The sequence below is a fragment of the Xenopus tropicalis genome, chromosome 2 (genome assembly GCF_000004195.4).
Source record: "Xenopus tropicalis strain Nigerian chromosome 2, UCB_Xtro_10.0, whole genome shotgun sequence".
NCBI classification, from domain to species: Eukaryota; Metazoa; Chordata; class Amphibia; order Anura; family Pipidae; genus Xenopus; species Xenopus tropicalis.
The window spans coordinates 118,501,857-118,520,557 of record NC_030678.2 but is presented as its reverse complement, the minus strand read 5'-3'; the positions used below and the strand labels follow the sequence as shown (position 1 = coordinate 118,520,557).

Here is an 18,701-nt window from a genome sequence, read left to right as displayed (position 1 = left end):
ATGAAAACATGAACATAAATTAATTATAATAAGAGTAACATTGATAAATGATGTTTTACCAAACAATTACAATAAAAATGGTAATAAAAAGTATTGATCTAGAAACATTTTTACTACTGTTTCCTTGGAATGGTTTGGCTTCAACACCGATTATATATGATTATGTGTCCAAAGTAAGAAATGTACCATCCATCAATATTAAGCTTATTATAATTCAATTTTGATTGAATTTTGCTCACATTTGGTACCTAGCATAGACAAAGACTTTCCTAACATTCCTTTGCTTATGTCAGGTAAACACCACAACATCACCTCAGCAGCTCATGTTTTACTTTAAATGGACATCCCATTGATTTACCAGATGTAATATCTGGTTATTTATTAAATTATCATGACATTTTTTCCCATTTTCACTACTCCTATCTGCAGATGAGCAAATTGATTTAGATAAATGAGGATTTGGACCAAGTTATGATGATGCCTACCATTTTTTGCTTACCAATGTTGTAGGTAGAAGTAGCATTGTGAGTGCCGCATCTTACAACATGCTTTTACAACATGTTTTAAATGAAAAATTTGTTGTATAATGAAATATTTTTTTCATCATACCTGCTATGTGAGTGTCAAATACAAAGCAAAACTCCCATTTGCTATTAACTACTCCACTGATTTAACCCCCCCTATGGGATGCATTTCTTATTCTCATGTTTAATGGGTAAGAACTTTCTGTAAAACACAATACTTGTTTCTAAATGAAGCTTTGCAGCTACATAATGCAACTGATGGACCAGACCAATTTGACTTGTTTTTGTTCAAACCCCCCATGGAGGTCCAACCAACCAGGGACCCCTTAGCACACATCAGGGCTATCAGTCATTTAGCCATACTTCCAAGAATATGAAGGATATAAGATACATTTTTGCCTTAATTTCTCACTATTTTATATTTAAGCTGTCTTTTATGTGCATCTAGGAGATCAAATAGGCATTCTCTACAAATCTTATCCAAACTCTTCACCCCACCCCTCGGCACTGTTCAAAGCATACCTCTGGGAACTAACCCCACACTTTGAAAACCACTGGCCTAAAGGATAAATAGTATGTTCCTACTTTCCACAGTTACTCTGTTGGTAATGCCATTTTAACATGAGACATAAAAGCTAGCAATTCATGATAATTTAGTGAGGTCACCAGAAAAGAGGATCTTTGCACAAATCAAACACCCAAGTCATTGTCAAAGTCACATAGTGTTAGATCCTGATTCGAAATGGATAGAAACAGGGGTACCTTTTTGTGCCTCCCAAAGGAAGATGAGAACTGAATTAGCGGTCAATATCTGTGTGGGGCCACATTATTGTGAGATTTAATTAGACATTACTCAAGAAAAGTATCTAATTAGCTACCTCACCTATTGTATGGTCCTGTCTATTTTCATGTCTGTTACACCAAATTCAATTCAGTGAGAAAAAATTTTATCATGTGTAAACTCATGGACAAGATTCAATTTGAGATTCAATTCAGAAACACTCATCTCAATGTTTATCTTGTGAAAACTCTACTGAAGTTTATGGGAAAAAAAGAAAATTAATTAGGATAAAAGTTTTTTCTCCTCAAATCACTTCCATAAGTTTTTATGTGATAAACCATGAGATATTTTTTTTCTCACTGAATTAAATGTCCCATTCTGTCCAATGATAAAATGAAACAGTAGTCCTAACTGCCATCATATAGTATATCAATTACATGCACCCATTTGTTAGATTGACAGAGATGAATTCCAATTCTAAAACCATGTTTTCCTGCATTCTTTCAAAAGTGTTTCTTCCTGTAATACACATGTTATTTTTTTTATCTAAGTGGTCTCTGCCATTATCTAGTCAAAAGCTAGGAAGAGAGTGGTTAGATTGGGGATAATCAGATTACTAAGTAGTGTCATTTTTAGTCAATTAAAGTGGATAGCCTGAGTACACAAAGCTTCAGGCATTTTAATTAACTGTTGGACAGCTGGCTCAGACTCTGCAACAGATGGTAATTTCTGTGGTATACACATTGGTCCGGTCCTCCAATGAAAGGTGCAATAAGATGTGTTACAGGATTCATGACACTGTGCTCCAGGCTTAAGCATCCTGAGTCTGGGGAGAAGGCTTTAGAGTGGTTATACCGAATAGTGCTCTTATTGTGTGGTCTTTATTTTTCATACAAGATCTACGCTTGTTAATGCATTATGGAAAAATACTTAGACTTTAATATCCATAAGTCCTGATTATGTTTACAAATTTACATTCATTAGAGTTTTTATAGCATTTTTACAGGTGCTTTAAAAACTCATGTTGTTTCACCTGGACTGATTACAACTGTGATTGTGCATACAGACGGCTGACACTGGATCAATTATTCATTAATGGCATTTTAAAGTGATTCATAAGGACACAGAATTTGTGAAAAGAAGACAAAATGTATTTGTGCAGAGAAGTGGACATTTCTGACACTACTGCTGGGCTTATCCTATTTAAATACCATATGCACACTGCATACCTTGTACTGTATATATAAAGCATACAAAGAAGAAGTAAACACTGCTACAACAAAGAAACAATTATATGTAATTGTTTCCTAAATAATGAAAATAGTAAAATTGACATAAATTGCACTAACATTGAATTACACTGGCACATGTATGGCACTAAGAGGTGATTCTAGGTCCCATACAGCACAATATAACAGTACAAATGTGTGTTTTGTGCTTCTTGGGTACATGAAATTCTAATTGTTTTGGAAAGACATTCAGCAGAACGCAGTCTGCGAGAAAGCTGGTGGAATGAGAAGTAGGAGGAAAATCTGTGATCAGGGACAGCCAAGTGTGTTGCCTGGAACAGAGCGAAAACAACATGTTTGTTAAATAGAGAATATGCATAAATGTGGGCAGCTCAGTTTCATTTTTACAAGGAATTCAATGCTTTTTGTTAAGCTTCATTAGAACGCCTAATTATTAAGGGAAAGACAAAGGCTGAAACCGGCAAATTTCAGCAATGATATGTGCTACCTCAGTATACCTCCTGCTTGTAACGTGGGCCAATGCTGGTTCAGTTGTTGGTGTTATGTAACAGCATACGGTGGCTGCAAATTGCCCATTCTTGTGATATTCTAAACAATGTGGCAAATTATATTGCTTTCATATTAAAAAATTACAGTTGATGTGTAATATTTAGGAGATCAAAAGTGATTTTGGAAAAATGTTTACATGTTAAAAAGTCAATATCAGACAATCTGAGAGTGTAATCAGTTGGTGATTGCTTTCTCTTACGAAGCAGCAGTTCTGTTATGCTTCATGACTGAAATTCTTTATAGCAGAACATTCAGAACACAGTGGCCTGCAATCCAATCTCAAAGTCACATTTACGTCAATGTATAATTCTGATACCGTAGGGTGCAGACACACAGAGGTACTAGTAGCGTATATTTTCTCACCTGCAATATACATTGTTTCTGGTGGAAAAAGTATTTTCTGGAGATTGGTCACCTGTGGTAGAGCTGATTTATGTGCCATCAGCCATAAATCAGCATATGTTCATGAACAGATAACTGAGCAGATAACCCTTACCTAAATCAATGCAAATATGTTATTTCTCGAGAATTTTAGCATACATACACGGCAAATATTGATTGTAAAATCTCAAAACTCTGTATGTTTTACATAACTATGATTTACACTCATTACAATTTACTGAGGGATGATAAATCAGTACCTTAGATTGAAAGACCTGGTTGGTTGCTAATGGCCATTGCACTTGTTCAATTTAATACCTATGTTAATAAATTATCCCTATAAAGTACTATGCCTTGTACCTGAACTGAGATATAAGATACTGCTGGCATCAAATATATTTAAATATCATGAACATCATGTGCGGCTGTATCCTTATAAAATGATAAAGTGCCCCAGCAGCAAGTGTTAGAACTTATATTTACTTTTCCCTAGATGCTTATTAATCCACATGCTAGCAGTAGAGTAGTAAGCTTTTTCTCTACATAGTAAAGCTGCGTGTCATACTAGGTACTCACCCACACTCAGAGCTCCAAATTGCTATTAATAATAGCATTGAAAAATAGCATATTATTATGTGGGATTGCATTTTCCAAAGGGAGGGTTTATTTTCTATGAATTAATGCTATAAATAGGTAATTATAATGTTGAAAATGATTTCTCCATTTTTCTCTATTTATACAGTAATGTTAATACTAGTACTAATGTATCCTCCATAGCTTCAATAAAAAGGGTCCCTCACTTTGAAGTGTATAGCATGTGCTCCTACTAGATTTAAGACTTAATAAATGGCAGTAAAATTGTTCTTGTTAATAAGGCATATTCTATTTACAGTAAATATTTGAACTCAAAACTTCTGCCCTTTGAACAAAGACTTTTTTTCCTAAACTCAGCCTTGCCTACCTGCTGATTTTCAGTTCATAATAGCAACAGTAAAATTCACATTTTGTCCTTGTTTGATAATTAATAGAGTCATGTCATCAGGAATGACAAAAATGCAAGTGCCTATTTGCTTGTGTCACAAGATAGTCTGTAGTGATGAGCAATTGCTCTTCTTGAAATCTGCTCCATAATTGCTGTCTACAGCAGAGTTTGATCCCTGTGGCACATTTAGAGTGTGCATCACATTTCTGAATAACATAGACCAGCCCTTCCAATTCTGCAATGGTATTACGGGGTGGTATCACACAGAGTCCGGGGATTTCAGTAATTTGTTTTAACCATCAGACAAGCTGCTGTTCAATAATAATTTGCTGCTTACATATCTACATATCACTTACATATCTTTGTTTTTAAGCATTACATTGCCAATTATATCTTACAACAATGAAATTTAAATTTTAAGAGATGTCAGGAATTAATGTTGCAATGCAATACTGCATTTGCAACAAAATTCTCTATAGAGGTTGTGTTTTTATGCGCAGGAGCAATATAAATGATTTTGTGCTAATGTGCCCAATATCAGAGTTATTCTATGAGGATGGCTAAAAACTGCACATTTTTCTGGAGCCATATTAAAATAACACAAGGTCACGATGGAGGGGGCTAAACAAGTCGTAGAGCAGGGGTCAAGGGTATGTTTGTTTAAGAAGTGAGATCTTAGTACAAACCTGAACCGCCATGTGTAATAAAAGGCACAAAGTTTGCACAGATGCAATAACCCATAGCAACCAATAAAATGTTTAGTTTTAATCAGGTGACCAGGAAATGCTGCCTGCTGATTGGTCGCCATAGTGATTAGAATTGAAGTACACTTTGTACCTTATTTTGCATAGCCTCTTAAGTGTTTTTCTATTTTTTATTCCCCCTCCCACCCCCTGTAGTTCAGAATAATCTGGGGTTAGTAAGCTGTTTTTGGGCAATGAGCCTCAAGATGTATACAGTATGTATGAAGATTTTCATTCACTTAAGTTATGATATATAGGGGCTGATTTACTAAGACACGATTTCGAATCCGAATTGGAAAAATTCCGATTGGAAACGAACATTTTGCGACTTTTTCGTATTTTTTGCGATTTTTTCGGCGTCTTTACGAAAGTTGCGCAAAGTCGCGATTTTTTCGTAGCGTTAACACTTGCGCGCAAAGTCGCGCCTTTTTCGTAGCGTTAAAACTTAAAAGGCGCAACGTTTCGCGCAAGTTTTAACGCTATGAAAAAATCGCGACTTTGCGCAACTTTCGTAAAGACGCCGAAAAACTCGCGTTTTTACGCAAAAATCGTAAAGACGCCGAAAAAATCGCAAAAAATACGAAAAAGTCGCGAAATTACCGATCATTACGAAAAAAACGCAATCGGACGCATTCGGCCCGTTCGTGGGTTAGTAAATGTGCCCCATAGTATCTAGTAGTGATAAATCTAATGCAATGAGACCTGTTGAGTAATCTTGAAAACAATTTGATTTGCTTGTTAAATTAATCTTAAGGGTAGGCATTCCCAGCATTTTAATCCCCTAAAGGGACAGTATATGCCTCCTTTCTACATGAGCTCAAAGAATAGGACTTGTACTGAGCATACTTTTGTCTATTGTTTAAATTAAGAAATCCCTATGGTTTATGTTATTTCAAACACTAAACAGAACATAAGAGCTGTAAATACTAATACCAGTTCACTAAGAAGCCCCTGATCATGAGCTACTCAAAAGCTGTTGCTTAAGGTGGCCATACACGTCCCAATTACAATCTCTCCTGCAACCATTTTACCCTTGGTACAGGACCAAACCGTCAGATATGGAGGTAGAAACAATAGGGATTCTTCAACTGATGATTCAGCCCTAAATGCAGATTTTGCTTGGTCGACTTCAACGTCGCCAAATCAAAAACTTTTGTCCTGCACGATCAATGAGAGGACTGATATCTGAAGCTTTTGCGATATCGGTCGTCTCGTCAATCCACCATACACACATCGAATATCGGTGTGTATATGGCCAGCTTTAGAGTGAAAACAGCCCAACTTTCAAATGAGTTCTTTATAATGGCAAGTAAATAGGAAATATGGCAAAATGTAATTTCAACTATTTACTGTGTTCAATTTTAGCAAAGGTTTTGGGCATATTGTCCCTTTAAGGGTAATACAGTCCCAGCATCCAATCACAATGATCCCACTGAACATATTCTGCTAGCTGAAACTTATATATGATCCAGTCACGATGCTTAACTACAACTGAAACACATGATGCAATTGTAAATGCTTAAAGAACATCCCAGTAGGAAGGTGAAGGTCTCTCTGTAGGTCACTGATTTTTTACAGGCACCATTCACAACAAAGTGGGACAAATAAATATTAACCTAGAGAGGGGGCCACATGGATCAGGACAATTGTGTTTTATGAGTACACTTCAGAGCCCTCTTGAATGAACAGTTAGTGGTTCAATACTGTTGCAAGTATAATATATATATTTCCTGATTCTATAATCACAAGCTAAGCCTTGTGTATCTTGTGTTTATCATCAGTGCGGTATTGCAGAAAAAGTAAATGTTTTGGAGCCAAACCCCACCTTCACTTTCCACAAAGAACACCATGTTACAATTACAACTTGAGGTAACATGCCTCAAGTTGCATTGTTCCTTTAGGGCAGAGACTTGCAAATTCTCTTTAGCTCAGACTCTCATTTTGGGTCTAACAATTGGTAAAGGGGCCTCTTAGCAATTAATAATATTACAGATAAATGAAATAATTGCTGTATCAGGCAATAAGTCATATTTGTCTAGGACAGCAGTTACATTAATTTCTTACTAGCCTTCAAGGTGGGTTTGAGTACGTAGGGTTAACTGGACTCTTTCCCACGTCAGCCAAAGCTGGACCACTTAGCCGTTGTTTTGAACCTCAGTAGGGGGCCGGCCCCCCACCTAACTAATCTCACTTACAAAGTTCTATAATTATTAATACCAAAATATAATTACATCACATGTTCAAGGGTGTTGAAATTTTCAGAGTTAAAGCATCTGGAAAATGCAGCGCTGACTCTTCATGGAGTACCCCCAGGGAATAATGAATAACAAGCCAACAACCCAGCTTTTAGGTTTCCTTGAAAAATATATGCTGGTGGAATATTTCATGTTAGTATCACTTTTATACAGAATGAAGACAAGCTCCTGTGTACAGATGACACAGCAATCTTAACAGATTATCCAGGCTTGATCCTACTTTCTCCTACTGGTTCCTAGGACCAGCTTGTATTTAATTATGTACATTTTCCCTGTGAAATGTAGGAATTGATGCTATCAATCTGCTTTAATTTAATAACTGATTACCTATTATACCACATGTCTGGGTCCGTATTATTACTAAATGATGATGAAATATTGTGTTTTAGCATACTAGTTGATGATCGCTATATAGGTAGACCAGACACAATAGCTTGGGTGTGAGGGTTGGGCTTTGTACACTCAACAGATAAAAGATGGCTTAAGAGTTGATAAACACGACGCAGTAAGACCAGGATTTAAAAAAAAAAAAAAAACAATTTTACACATTCAGGATATAAATGCTAAGTCAAATTAATGATTTGCACATGTTATTTAATGCAATACCAAAAATCAGTCTTGAGGCATAATTTCCATAGGAAAAAATATTTTATTTTTTTAAGAACAAATTCAGACGTGGAATGTGAAATTTTAGAGCTTTGTTGTCTGGGTGGGAACTGGTAGAGAGGCTAAATACAATGTGAAACTAAAGCAAAACTGTAAACCTAGGAAAGGCTATTAAAAAAGGAAACAAATATTTATAAACTCAGGCATAATACTGTGTTACTTACAAAATTGGACAAAAAATTATTTTAAATAAATATTCATGGTACACAATTACGGCACATATATGCAGCAATTTGGCAACCTTTTTTTACCTTTTCTTTCTAGTTACAGTGCAAAGGGGAATGACACTGCCTTCAGACAAGCGATAGCTAAATACATAGCAAAAAATTCATTTTATACAAAACATTTTGCTTAGACTTTGTAAAAAAATCCAACATTGCTCTATGTACACAATCTGGTTAAGAAAATCCATATTCTGTCTTTTTTCCAGGTGTATGTTTTTTTCTATATTAATATTTTAAAAAGGTGAATAAGGCTACGGACACACCCCAAATTCAGACAGACACGGTTCAATATATTTACAGCATCTTCACTTTGACATATTGGTGCAAATTCCTAAGTCAGGTGACTAAGGATCAGATGATCTATCAAGCAAGGCATTTACAGAAAAGTTCCAAACCTGAAACAACTTCTAAATTAAAAAGGAAACCATTTTGAAGATTGTCATTCGGCTTCAGACACAAAACAGACACACAAAGTGATCAGACAGTGGTTGTAGGTTGCTTATTATCAATGGATCTGAAATTCACAGCTTTAATTCAAAAGAACACTCACAACTAAATGTAAAGAAACGAGAGCATTGTCCTTGTCGTAGTGTTGAGGCACACTGCCTTAGACATGGAAAAGGTTAAAAACACTGCCAAAATGTTCTTGCAGGAACTAAAAGGAAATATGCACATAATTTAAAGTGTTTTCCTGCAGCTAAAAAAAAAAAATCAGCCAAATATGTATTTCTATATTCTGTAGATGTTAAAGGGTTGATTGACCACTCAAACCTTTTTTAAGAAGGAAAAAAAGGAAAGAAAACAGATGAAGCAATCGTTCCTATGAAAGTTCATTTTTGAAGGTGCTCTTACAGGCTCAAGAACCTTAAAATGCTGTTGCTAATTTTTTTTTCTTTCCAATTCAGACTGAAGTGTTACCATAGAAACAGGACTGTGTTGATAATATCTATTTTGCATAGCACATAAATGTAGGAGACAAAGAGGAATAGAAGAAATAGAAAAAAAAGATATTGCGCTGTCTAACCTGCTGAATTTTTATAATATCATTGCGTTAAGGCTAAAGGAAATCATAAAGCAAAAAATAAATGCCAGCAGATCCTCTTGTCATTGTTAAATAGATGATGCAGTAACACAGATTTCCTGCTCTTAGGGGCTTGCACTTCCTAGTCTGCTCTTGAAAGAGACGCCTTTAGAAGGCTTTGTTATTTTTGAGTTTTTTCTCACTATTGTATTTCTTTTGGAAAACTCTTGTTTGTTCCCCCCAGAAGCAATGCCTAATTGTTTTCTATAAGGACAATTGTAAAAGCCTATTTAACTGCTGCTAAAATGGATTTAACCTCTCTTCTTGAAGGGGCAGGCTGTGCAATTTTAATATTATATATTAGTAAAATATTTTACTATATATCCCCTGTGTGCTATACACCTATTAAATAAGTCATTTTTCTTTACTGTTCTCCATTACTAATAATTTATTTTATTCCTAAGAACTGTAAAACATTTGCCATATGTGCTTTTCACAGAAACATAGCACCAGTGGACATGTCAGCTTCTTCCGTATGTATGCCACACTTCTCTGGGAGATCATTACCACAAAGAAAACGTGTCCAAAGATGTTTTTACTGCATTAAAGCCACATAAAGTGGTTTAATCACAAAAGCTTTACGCCTTTTTTAGAAAGATCTGTGAAATGAACGTCTTTCTCCTTTGACCTTCAGCTCCTTGAACTTGTAGGTCAGATTTGGCTTTCTGCTCTTCTCATGAAAGCTTTCCTGGTCTGATGAATAATCAGTATAGCACCTGAGTCTGCCAATGAAATCAGTCACAGACTAGGAGTTTTATTCAGCTTCCATACATTTATTGCCAATGCTACTACTTGCAAGCACATAGTGTTCATGACTTGACTTTGTCCTTCTCTACCTACCTATGCACATCTCTGTCAGTACTTCTGTGTTATGGAATTCAGGACTCTCCTTTTTGATCAAAATGAATTCCTTGTTTTGCAGCCTTACTGCACAGTATATTCCTCTGCATCTCCCTTGCCACACTCCAAAACTGATACCCCCAAAGTGCTCTGCTGCCTAAAATATTTTCTTTAAGCTTTATTTCAGAGGCAGTGGCATTTAACTGCATTCAGCAGTTTATCTTATAGACTCCTGGACTTGCTGACAGTGTAACTTCTTGCTGGAAGGTTCTGTATTAGCAAATACAATTTCCATAATATATTACCCATTCAAGTGTGACTGCAGTAGAAATGGATGGAGTAAGAGACTCCAAAGGTTAATATGCCATTAGAGAAGAGGTGGAATAAAATGAAACCTTTTGTGAAGGAAGGTGATATTCAAGACGAGATGAAAATGAAACAGTGATGGACTAAAACTCTTTCAGTCTTAGACGCACAGGCCTTTGTGACAAATCCAGTATACACCGAGAAAGCTAGAAATATCGAATCTGAAAATTGCATTTCAAGATAATCCTAAAGCATCTATAATATGCTTAAATTATTAAGGTCCTTGAAAAACTCCATATTCACCTGGCTTTTGTATATGCCTGAATGCCTAGTGCACATGGCTTAAAGGAGGATGAACATGACTAGTGTATAGCTATCAGAATGGGTAAAATCGTAACAAGTCTTCCAGCTTCAGTGAATACTTTTGTCTTAACTTTAGGAACCATTAGGTTCCATATGCAATCCAGCTTAAGAAGGCGCTCTCTGAAAAAGGTTTTCTCTTAGGCCCTTTTTCCATTCAAGTCCATTTTTACGCATAATGAGCCACTTAAAACCCATCAGAAAGCAATGGACCTTTGCATGTCCTGTATGTCAAAAGGTACCACGGAATTCCTCAGACTTTGTAGTAAATATTTGCTGGGCTCTGAGGTGGCATCTCCTGGACAATGTAAACAGGATGTCCATAATCCCCACTTACTTTCTCATAATGTGGGCAGAAAACACCCTCTGCAGTCCTTAAAGGAATAATAATGTCACTTGGCTCTGAACCATTGTTATTGCCACTGCGTTTTGGAGTGGCTAATGTACTGAGTGATAAAGTTGTTGTGTGCTGGGGTGAATGCTTTCTGTGTCTTCTTCTGTATTTCAACAACAGCACCACAAGAGTGATTATGATGACAATGAAGATGATGCACCCTGAAGCAATCCCCGCAAATAAGGCCACCTCGGATCCCAAGATACTTGAGTGTCCAGCATTGTGTCCCTCTGTGCTAGAGCCTAGAAGGAAAAGAGACAGAAGAAGAAATAATTTACAAACTGGCCAAGCCAAAGCCTACATTCTTTAGGCATTCAAAGCATAAAATGGTTTTGCCTTTAATTTATTCACTTTTTAAAGTCTTGTAAAATATAGAGACAAAGCTGGGAAATGCACAATGTGAAAACACTGGTGTGCCCTGAAGTCTGGAGAATCACAGGTTTAATATATTTAATCAGTTGTTGGCTATGTTATGAGGAAATTACAGATGCCGCCAACAGTTTCAAATTACCATATCTTGTTAATTTATATTGATGTTTAACACTTTTAATACCAAATCTGCATTACTAGCCACCTGCTATAGTTTATGATATATTTCCTACAATATATTCTAATTGTGGTTAATACCATTTGCAGGGTTTATCAGAGCAGTAAAGGAATCAATCTACATTTATGAAAGCCAGAATTCATTTGGGCAACATAGTAGAAATATTAATGAATCAGCTTATTTAATACACAATTAGCTAAACAAATGACTCAACATCTGTCAGGCAATAAAAAGTGTCACATTGAGCAGTCTAATATTCAGTGCTCTCAGCACATTAGTAATTGATTAGAATAATAAGCACATACATCATCATGAAAGCAGTGGGAAACATTAAAATAACTAGTGTTTTTAATTGTCGATGACTCCTCCCAGTTTTCCCTACAGTGCCTCTGGCAAGAGTGTTCCTTAATATGCCTGTTTAGAATGATTTAGCATGTTAAAACATGCCTTAACGAAGGAAGGGTTTAATCTGCCAATGTTACTAATACATATATTGCCATCATTTAACATATTGACTGTAAGCTCTTGGTAGTGGAAGTCTCTTCCCTAATATTATCTCTTCTCATTAACCTGCTGTTTAAACCTGATAAGAAAACTTACTATTTAAACATTAATATAAAAGTAGAGAGGGAATAGCTGCTTTTTTTTTTTGCAAACGGGTAAGAAGGAACGTGCATTGCTTGAGGTTGGGAAACTAAAAAGAAAGTGCTAAAATTAATGGAATTTTCACATAAAATATTTAAAATTTGGGAGATTCAGTTGGACAATTTTAAGAGTTAGGGGATAGAAGTCTCCTGGTCCATATTAAATTCTTACAGTGACAACAGGCACCACTACGGTTGCATCTTTCTATCAGCAATTATCTTTAAGGCAAACCAGAATAGCAGTTCTCCTTACCAACATGCATAAGTACTTAAGCTTAAATAATTATGGGGCGAAATAACAGGTAGACTTCACCTTTAAGTTGCAGTAATAATGGCCCATACAGGACACAGAAAGTTTGATTTCTTAAGAATATTTTTGCCAACACTGCACGTACAATCTCTAAACAATATATAGTACAAGCTCCCAAGATAGTTTCTACTACAGAACTTCCTCCTATTATTTTAAAATCCCTGTCTCAGAGACTGGCTAACATTTACAAATATGGTTACGGTTGTATTTTCTTTTCTTGCAGGAAACACTATTAAAACATTTTGGCAGAAACTCTTGTTCACACGCAAGAGTAAAAAAAAAGGCTTTTTCTATGTAACTAGCCTTTGTAGCACAAATAAAATCAATGATAAATAAAACAAAAGAAGAAAAATTGAAATAGAACTGGTAGCTATAAAGAGTTAACTATATATGTACCTTTAGGGCCATTGACATGTGGACTAGTGGTTGAACTCTTTCCATTGGTACCAGATTCTTGATCTGGGCGTCTTGTTGAAGACGAGCCTTGATGGATATGAAAGTCGGGATCTAAAAATCAAAATAATGTATACATTTAAGAAAGAAGTCATAACATAGTGGCATTTCAGGTGACATATTATGAGAGGACAACTGTCCCTTTAAGTAATCATGCTCTTCAAGTTGTTTTTAGAGGTTAAGATTGTAAGACCATCTGCAGAAACTATAGGGATTCTCACAGTTGGCAACCAAAGCTTTGCAGATGACATTTCAATTTTGACTGAGTAAGTTGATTGGCTTGCTAAACAACATTATAATTAGAAATAAATCTTATCCCTGACACATTCATCTGGATGTCAAGACAAAGTTATTAAATCAGCAACTGGTAACAACTGTTTAGAAAAATAGTTGAGCTCCATGTGTTTGTGAGGCAAGTCATAGCACAAATCAACAATGCAAAGGAACACCCTAGGATTTAATTTTGCCCTTGTATTAGGTAAGTTATCAAATATTGTGTGAGGCTACACAATATTGGGGGCCTCTGGTCTATTCTAGCTATAGTTTGAACAGTATTTATCCTAATGTATGTAAAGAATGCGAAAAACAAATGTGATACATAATAAACTGGTTTTGTTTTAAATATTTTTGCTCATACCTTGTCCAACTTTCATGAGGATTTTCATGGCTTTTGTTACACATACTCCTCCTTCTTGATTATCCACACCCTCTAAAGAGCCATTTGATGTAGCTGCAAAAAAAAAAAGAACACAAAAGTAAACATGATGTTTGTGTTAAAATACAAACATTCATTAGGCTGAAAAGAGAATGTTTAGGTTTTCAAGATTTTGTGTTGGTCACACACAGATATGTTATATTTTGTTCCCAAGGCCCACAAATTATAATCTAGAGAGTCGAGTATCCCTAAGGCAATTTCTGGTTTAGAGTATTTGTTCAGAATACAGCAATTTATATTGTTATACAAATAAGATCAGGAAATTACAAGGATGGTGTAATGTATCAGCTAATTGTTGTCATTAACAATACTTAGCTGTTCCTTGTCAAGCTGTGAGTGCAACATTTTATCATAACTTTGCTATGTAATGCCTTCCTGGATGACAGAGTATGATTATGTTTTTGCAGTTACTATAATGCATCAAGCATATATTTTATTAAAGGTCGGACAAATCTCTGTTTTTCCTTCTTACAGTGCATAATCGGCCTCTGGTTGAGTGCAGCATTACAAATGTGTCCTTGGTATAATGTCAGTTTGAAAGCTTTAAGAATAGAACTGTGGGTTGCATTTTGATCTGAACAATTGCTTGTTTCAGAATGAAGACCTTTATGCAGCATCCACAAATTGTTTTCGTTTCCAGCTGTATAACTATGGAACCTTTGCACCACCCATCCATCTATTGTACATAGGCCCTGTTTCTATCAACGTAAATCCCTCTGATGATATACTGAACTACCCCCAGAGTATTTAAAGTTTTTTTTATCTCAATATTGCACCCCCAATCACAATGTCAAAACTATTTTTTTATCCAGAGCCTTAAAATAATGACAGTAATCTAATCTAGGAGTACATCTGGCAGCATCACACTGTAGCACAAGCCTCACAAAATAATGGAGACATAGTAGTTTTTTTTCTTCCCTTTACAGAAACAAAAATCAATACAAAGCTGCAGACCAAGACATAAATCAAATGTGTCTGTGATAAAAGTGTTTTTTTACAACCTATTTGCCAATGTAAGGGAAGCAAGATAGAGGAGAGCCTACACAGAAAAACTAAGCACAGATCTGAAGGATATGCTAAAATGTCTTTTTTATTTTTAATCAAAGCTGCAGGGAGTCACTTATCTCTATCAACCTGTATTTTTCTAAAAATTTGACTGCCGCTGTTCTCCATTCATGCTACATAGCAATGTTTCCTGGCACAAACAGCACAAAGGGTTAAGATGACAAGGAGCATTTTGATTTGGCCCTTTGATAGAATGTAACGTACATATAGAGTAACTGGTTACTAAACAGCCAGGGTGTAATTTGAACAAGAAGCAGCACAAAATAGAATGCCAATGTAAATCTATCTCAAACCAGCAAACCTCATTTTAAGAGTAACCACATGTTAAGGCTCCTGCACAGAAATACTGTGTTCAAATAAGACTCCTGCTTTTTTTAACACATATTTTTATTATTTGTATACTAGTGAGCATCGCCCTGTTTGAGAAGACATTTGCTTTGTAGAATAACCCTCCTTCCTCTAATAGCTAAGGGCATTTCACAGCTTATCTCCAACACAAAGAGTTATCTGGTAACTCAGCAATAGGCCACAGCCACATTACACCCTTAATTAAAACTGACTACTTGTAGCAGCCTCTATAGGGAAATTCAGAATAACAGCAATTTAGAAGAATTCCTCTGTTGCCTATGCAGAAAGCACACAAAAAGCCTTTTTTATTAAGCAAACACATGAAATGACTTAAAGCCTTTTCCAATATTGAAGGGGTATTCTCTGTGGCCATTTTGTGTTCTTGGCATCTGACAATGACATTTAAAGTAAAACCTCCAAAATGTCTAGTAGCATCACCATAGTAACTACCAAAGGCAAATTTGATTAAGAAGGCAACTGGCCGTTTATAAGATCCAGTCATTAGAATATCCTTTATCAAACTGTTCCGACTTAAGAAAAAGCATTATGTCGAAAGGTCTATAAGCCACTTAGGGTAGATTTACTAAAATTTGAACATGAATCCTGATGGGTTCCCAACAGTTCCAATATCACATTTATTAAAACTTCTGATTGTCAAAGTATTTACATTTGTTTGTCAGAATGTGTTCAACACTTTTAAAACACTTGAACTCCATTCTGCACTGTGATGTTCGAGTCCCCGAAACCGAAAACTTAATGCATCAATATGTGATACAATTTGAAGCCTACAGTAAGGGTAGCCAGCTGTGGTTCCCAGTCAAAAGGCATTTCTTTCCATCTGCATTTTCCCCCAAGTTGAAAAACCAAAATATTTGTACAGATTTCTAAAGAACACATTTTTGATACATTAAATGACATGGATTTCCTAAAGTCTAAGAGGGCATTAATATTATCATTGCGTTTGTTTTTACAGCAGCTATACCCAAAAACCATAAAAAGACAATATGCAAGTAGAAATGGAATATGCCATTTAAAAAGCCTTAGGCAGAAAGCTGTTCCTGCTTAGGAGCATTTGTTCTAATTATTTTTATCATTTGCTCTTGGCTTTTGTTGTCCAATGAACAACATGCTACTAATTCTTTCACTAGGCATCTTAATTATTCTGTTACATTCTTAGTACTTGCAAATGAAACTGCTTCTATTGAACATGCCAATCAAGTTTTTTCTTTTTTAAAATAATATACAAGGAATGTAAGTAGGCATGTTGCATGGCTACTGAAGTTACAACACTTTGTATATTGTATGTAGCTTTGCTAGTTTAGTACAGGACAACCAGTGCCGACAGCTCTTACAAAGTACAGTAAACTGAGAAGAGTATAACTCAGGGCAAGGGCAATAATGAATACATGAATACATCCAGAGAAGGTATGTTCACAAATAGAGCAATGATTTTGTAAGAGGGAAAAAACTGGCTATTCCATGCGATTAATCTAATCCGTGCAGGTTAAATAATATGCCATATGCCAACAAACAGTAAAAGCAAAAAGAACTTGCTATATGATCTAGTAATACTAGGCTTGGTATTTTCATTTGGCGATTAAAACCAGCATGTGCATCTGTTAAATCAGCAGGTAAAAATGAATTAATCAATTATACAGTCAAGTTTTTTTTATTTCTAAATAATGTATTTGGGGTGGAAAGCTTTGCTATCTTAGTTCCATTATAACATTGGAGTATATTATTTAGTTTATCATTATGTCCGTGCCGAACAGTCAAGTTCATTCATGCCAGAAGATCATGCATTGATCGGTTCGTGTCTGCAGATGGAATGGACATCAATATATTTATCTGCAGGCACATCCCAGATTATCAGGCTGGCCTTTCCAGTATGAGATATAATAGGAAAGGACAGGGAATGAGAGAAGGGGAAGATATTCATGATATGATTTACAGCAGCTTCAGTGGTAGAACTGTTACATCTACTTTTTTCCACTTTTTAACTTTATATTATAGAATGTAAAAACCAGCCCATTACATAAATGATTTGCTATTGGTGTTAATTCAATTTCAGTTTTTTTTTTAATTTTAATGGCATATTTTCCTTGATTAAGAAAAGAAGCAATAATGTTCAAACAAGCTAAAATAAAAACCTGAATAAAAAAAGCCCACTATGCAGACAGGAAGACTTGTTTAGTGCATGAAATACTTAAGCCAGAATGGAAAAAAACACACATTCAGCATTTGAAACAGAAGCAGCAAGCAGAAGCTGTTTCTGGCTATGATTTTTATATAGTCCCCATGGAGGCAAAGTAATATTACATTTTAATATGTCTTCATTTGATCGTTATTATGCTGACTCCCAGGAGACAAAGCTGCTGCACAGATCCTGGCTGGTTTCAGCCTATCAAGATAGTAACATTACACTAATCAGACAGAGCATTAGGGCTGGCTGGATCTGAGCCTATATATACACATTCAGTTGCATTGGTTTAATATATAAATAAACAACCTTCTACCAAAAGAGAAATACATATTCTAGCCTTTTATAGTCAGTTGGTGCAACACAACAACGTATACACTTAAAGTGTTGGTTACCTGGATATTTCATAGATAAGAAAGGAACACCTGGGTTTCACTTATCAAAAGTGAAAGCCTTTGGACTCAAGCATGAACAAACCATCTTTAATACTAGCTGTAAAGTAAAGCTGTGCTTGATCTAATGTCCATTTCATAGGATTATCAAGCTCGCAGCTCTTTTATCATAGAAAATCCTTTGGCAGAAGGAATATGCAAGTACTCTGGCTGCACCCATTCGTCTGCTGCCTCTTAGCAGCAGTACAGATTGCACTGAAATTTGCAGATATTAACAAGACAAATAACTGGATTTATGAATATGTCAATACCTTCAGAAGTATATGATTGTCTAGAATCTGTTAAAATAACACATTGTGTGTATTTTTTACACAAATACAATTATTTACAGAGAAAGAAGAAGGTGGTCTAAGCATTATAGGTAAAAATCAAGTCCATATGTCATACATTAAAGAGACTTAAACCAGAAAAATCCTCATGTAATATTAGCTCACATTCCAAAATCTCCTTGGAGCTCTGTGTACTCCTTGACTTCCTTAACTCACAAAAGGGGGTACATGATCTGAAAGTGTTATTAACAAGCATTCCACATCTAAACTTCCTTATCCTGTATCCATCCCTACCAGAAATTGTAGCTAAGGTATTTTACAGAACAAAGCACAGTGTTCCTCAACATCAGGGAAGGGGGTAG

The 18,701-nt window shown here is 35.6% G+C and overlaps 1 protein-coding gene across 1 annotated transcript in view; it reads right to left on the bottom strand.

Moving 5' to 3' along the window:
* Window positions 1–8,094: 8,094 nt before the first annotated feature.
* efnb2 (ephrin B2) overlaps window positions 8,095–18,701 on the bottom strand; it is a 33,741-nt gene continuing 23,134 nt past the window's right edge. The window contains 3 exon segments of the mRNA NM_001100239.1: window positions 8,095–11,578; window positions 13,234–13,344; window positions 13,928–14,020. Coding sequence (NP_001093709.1) covers window positions 11,196–11,578; window positions 13,234–13,344; window positions 13,928–14,020 — 587 coding nt within the window. The 3' untranslated portion in view covers window positions 8,095–11,195.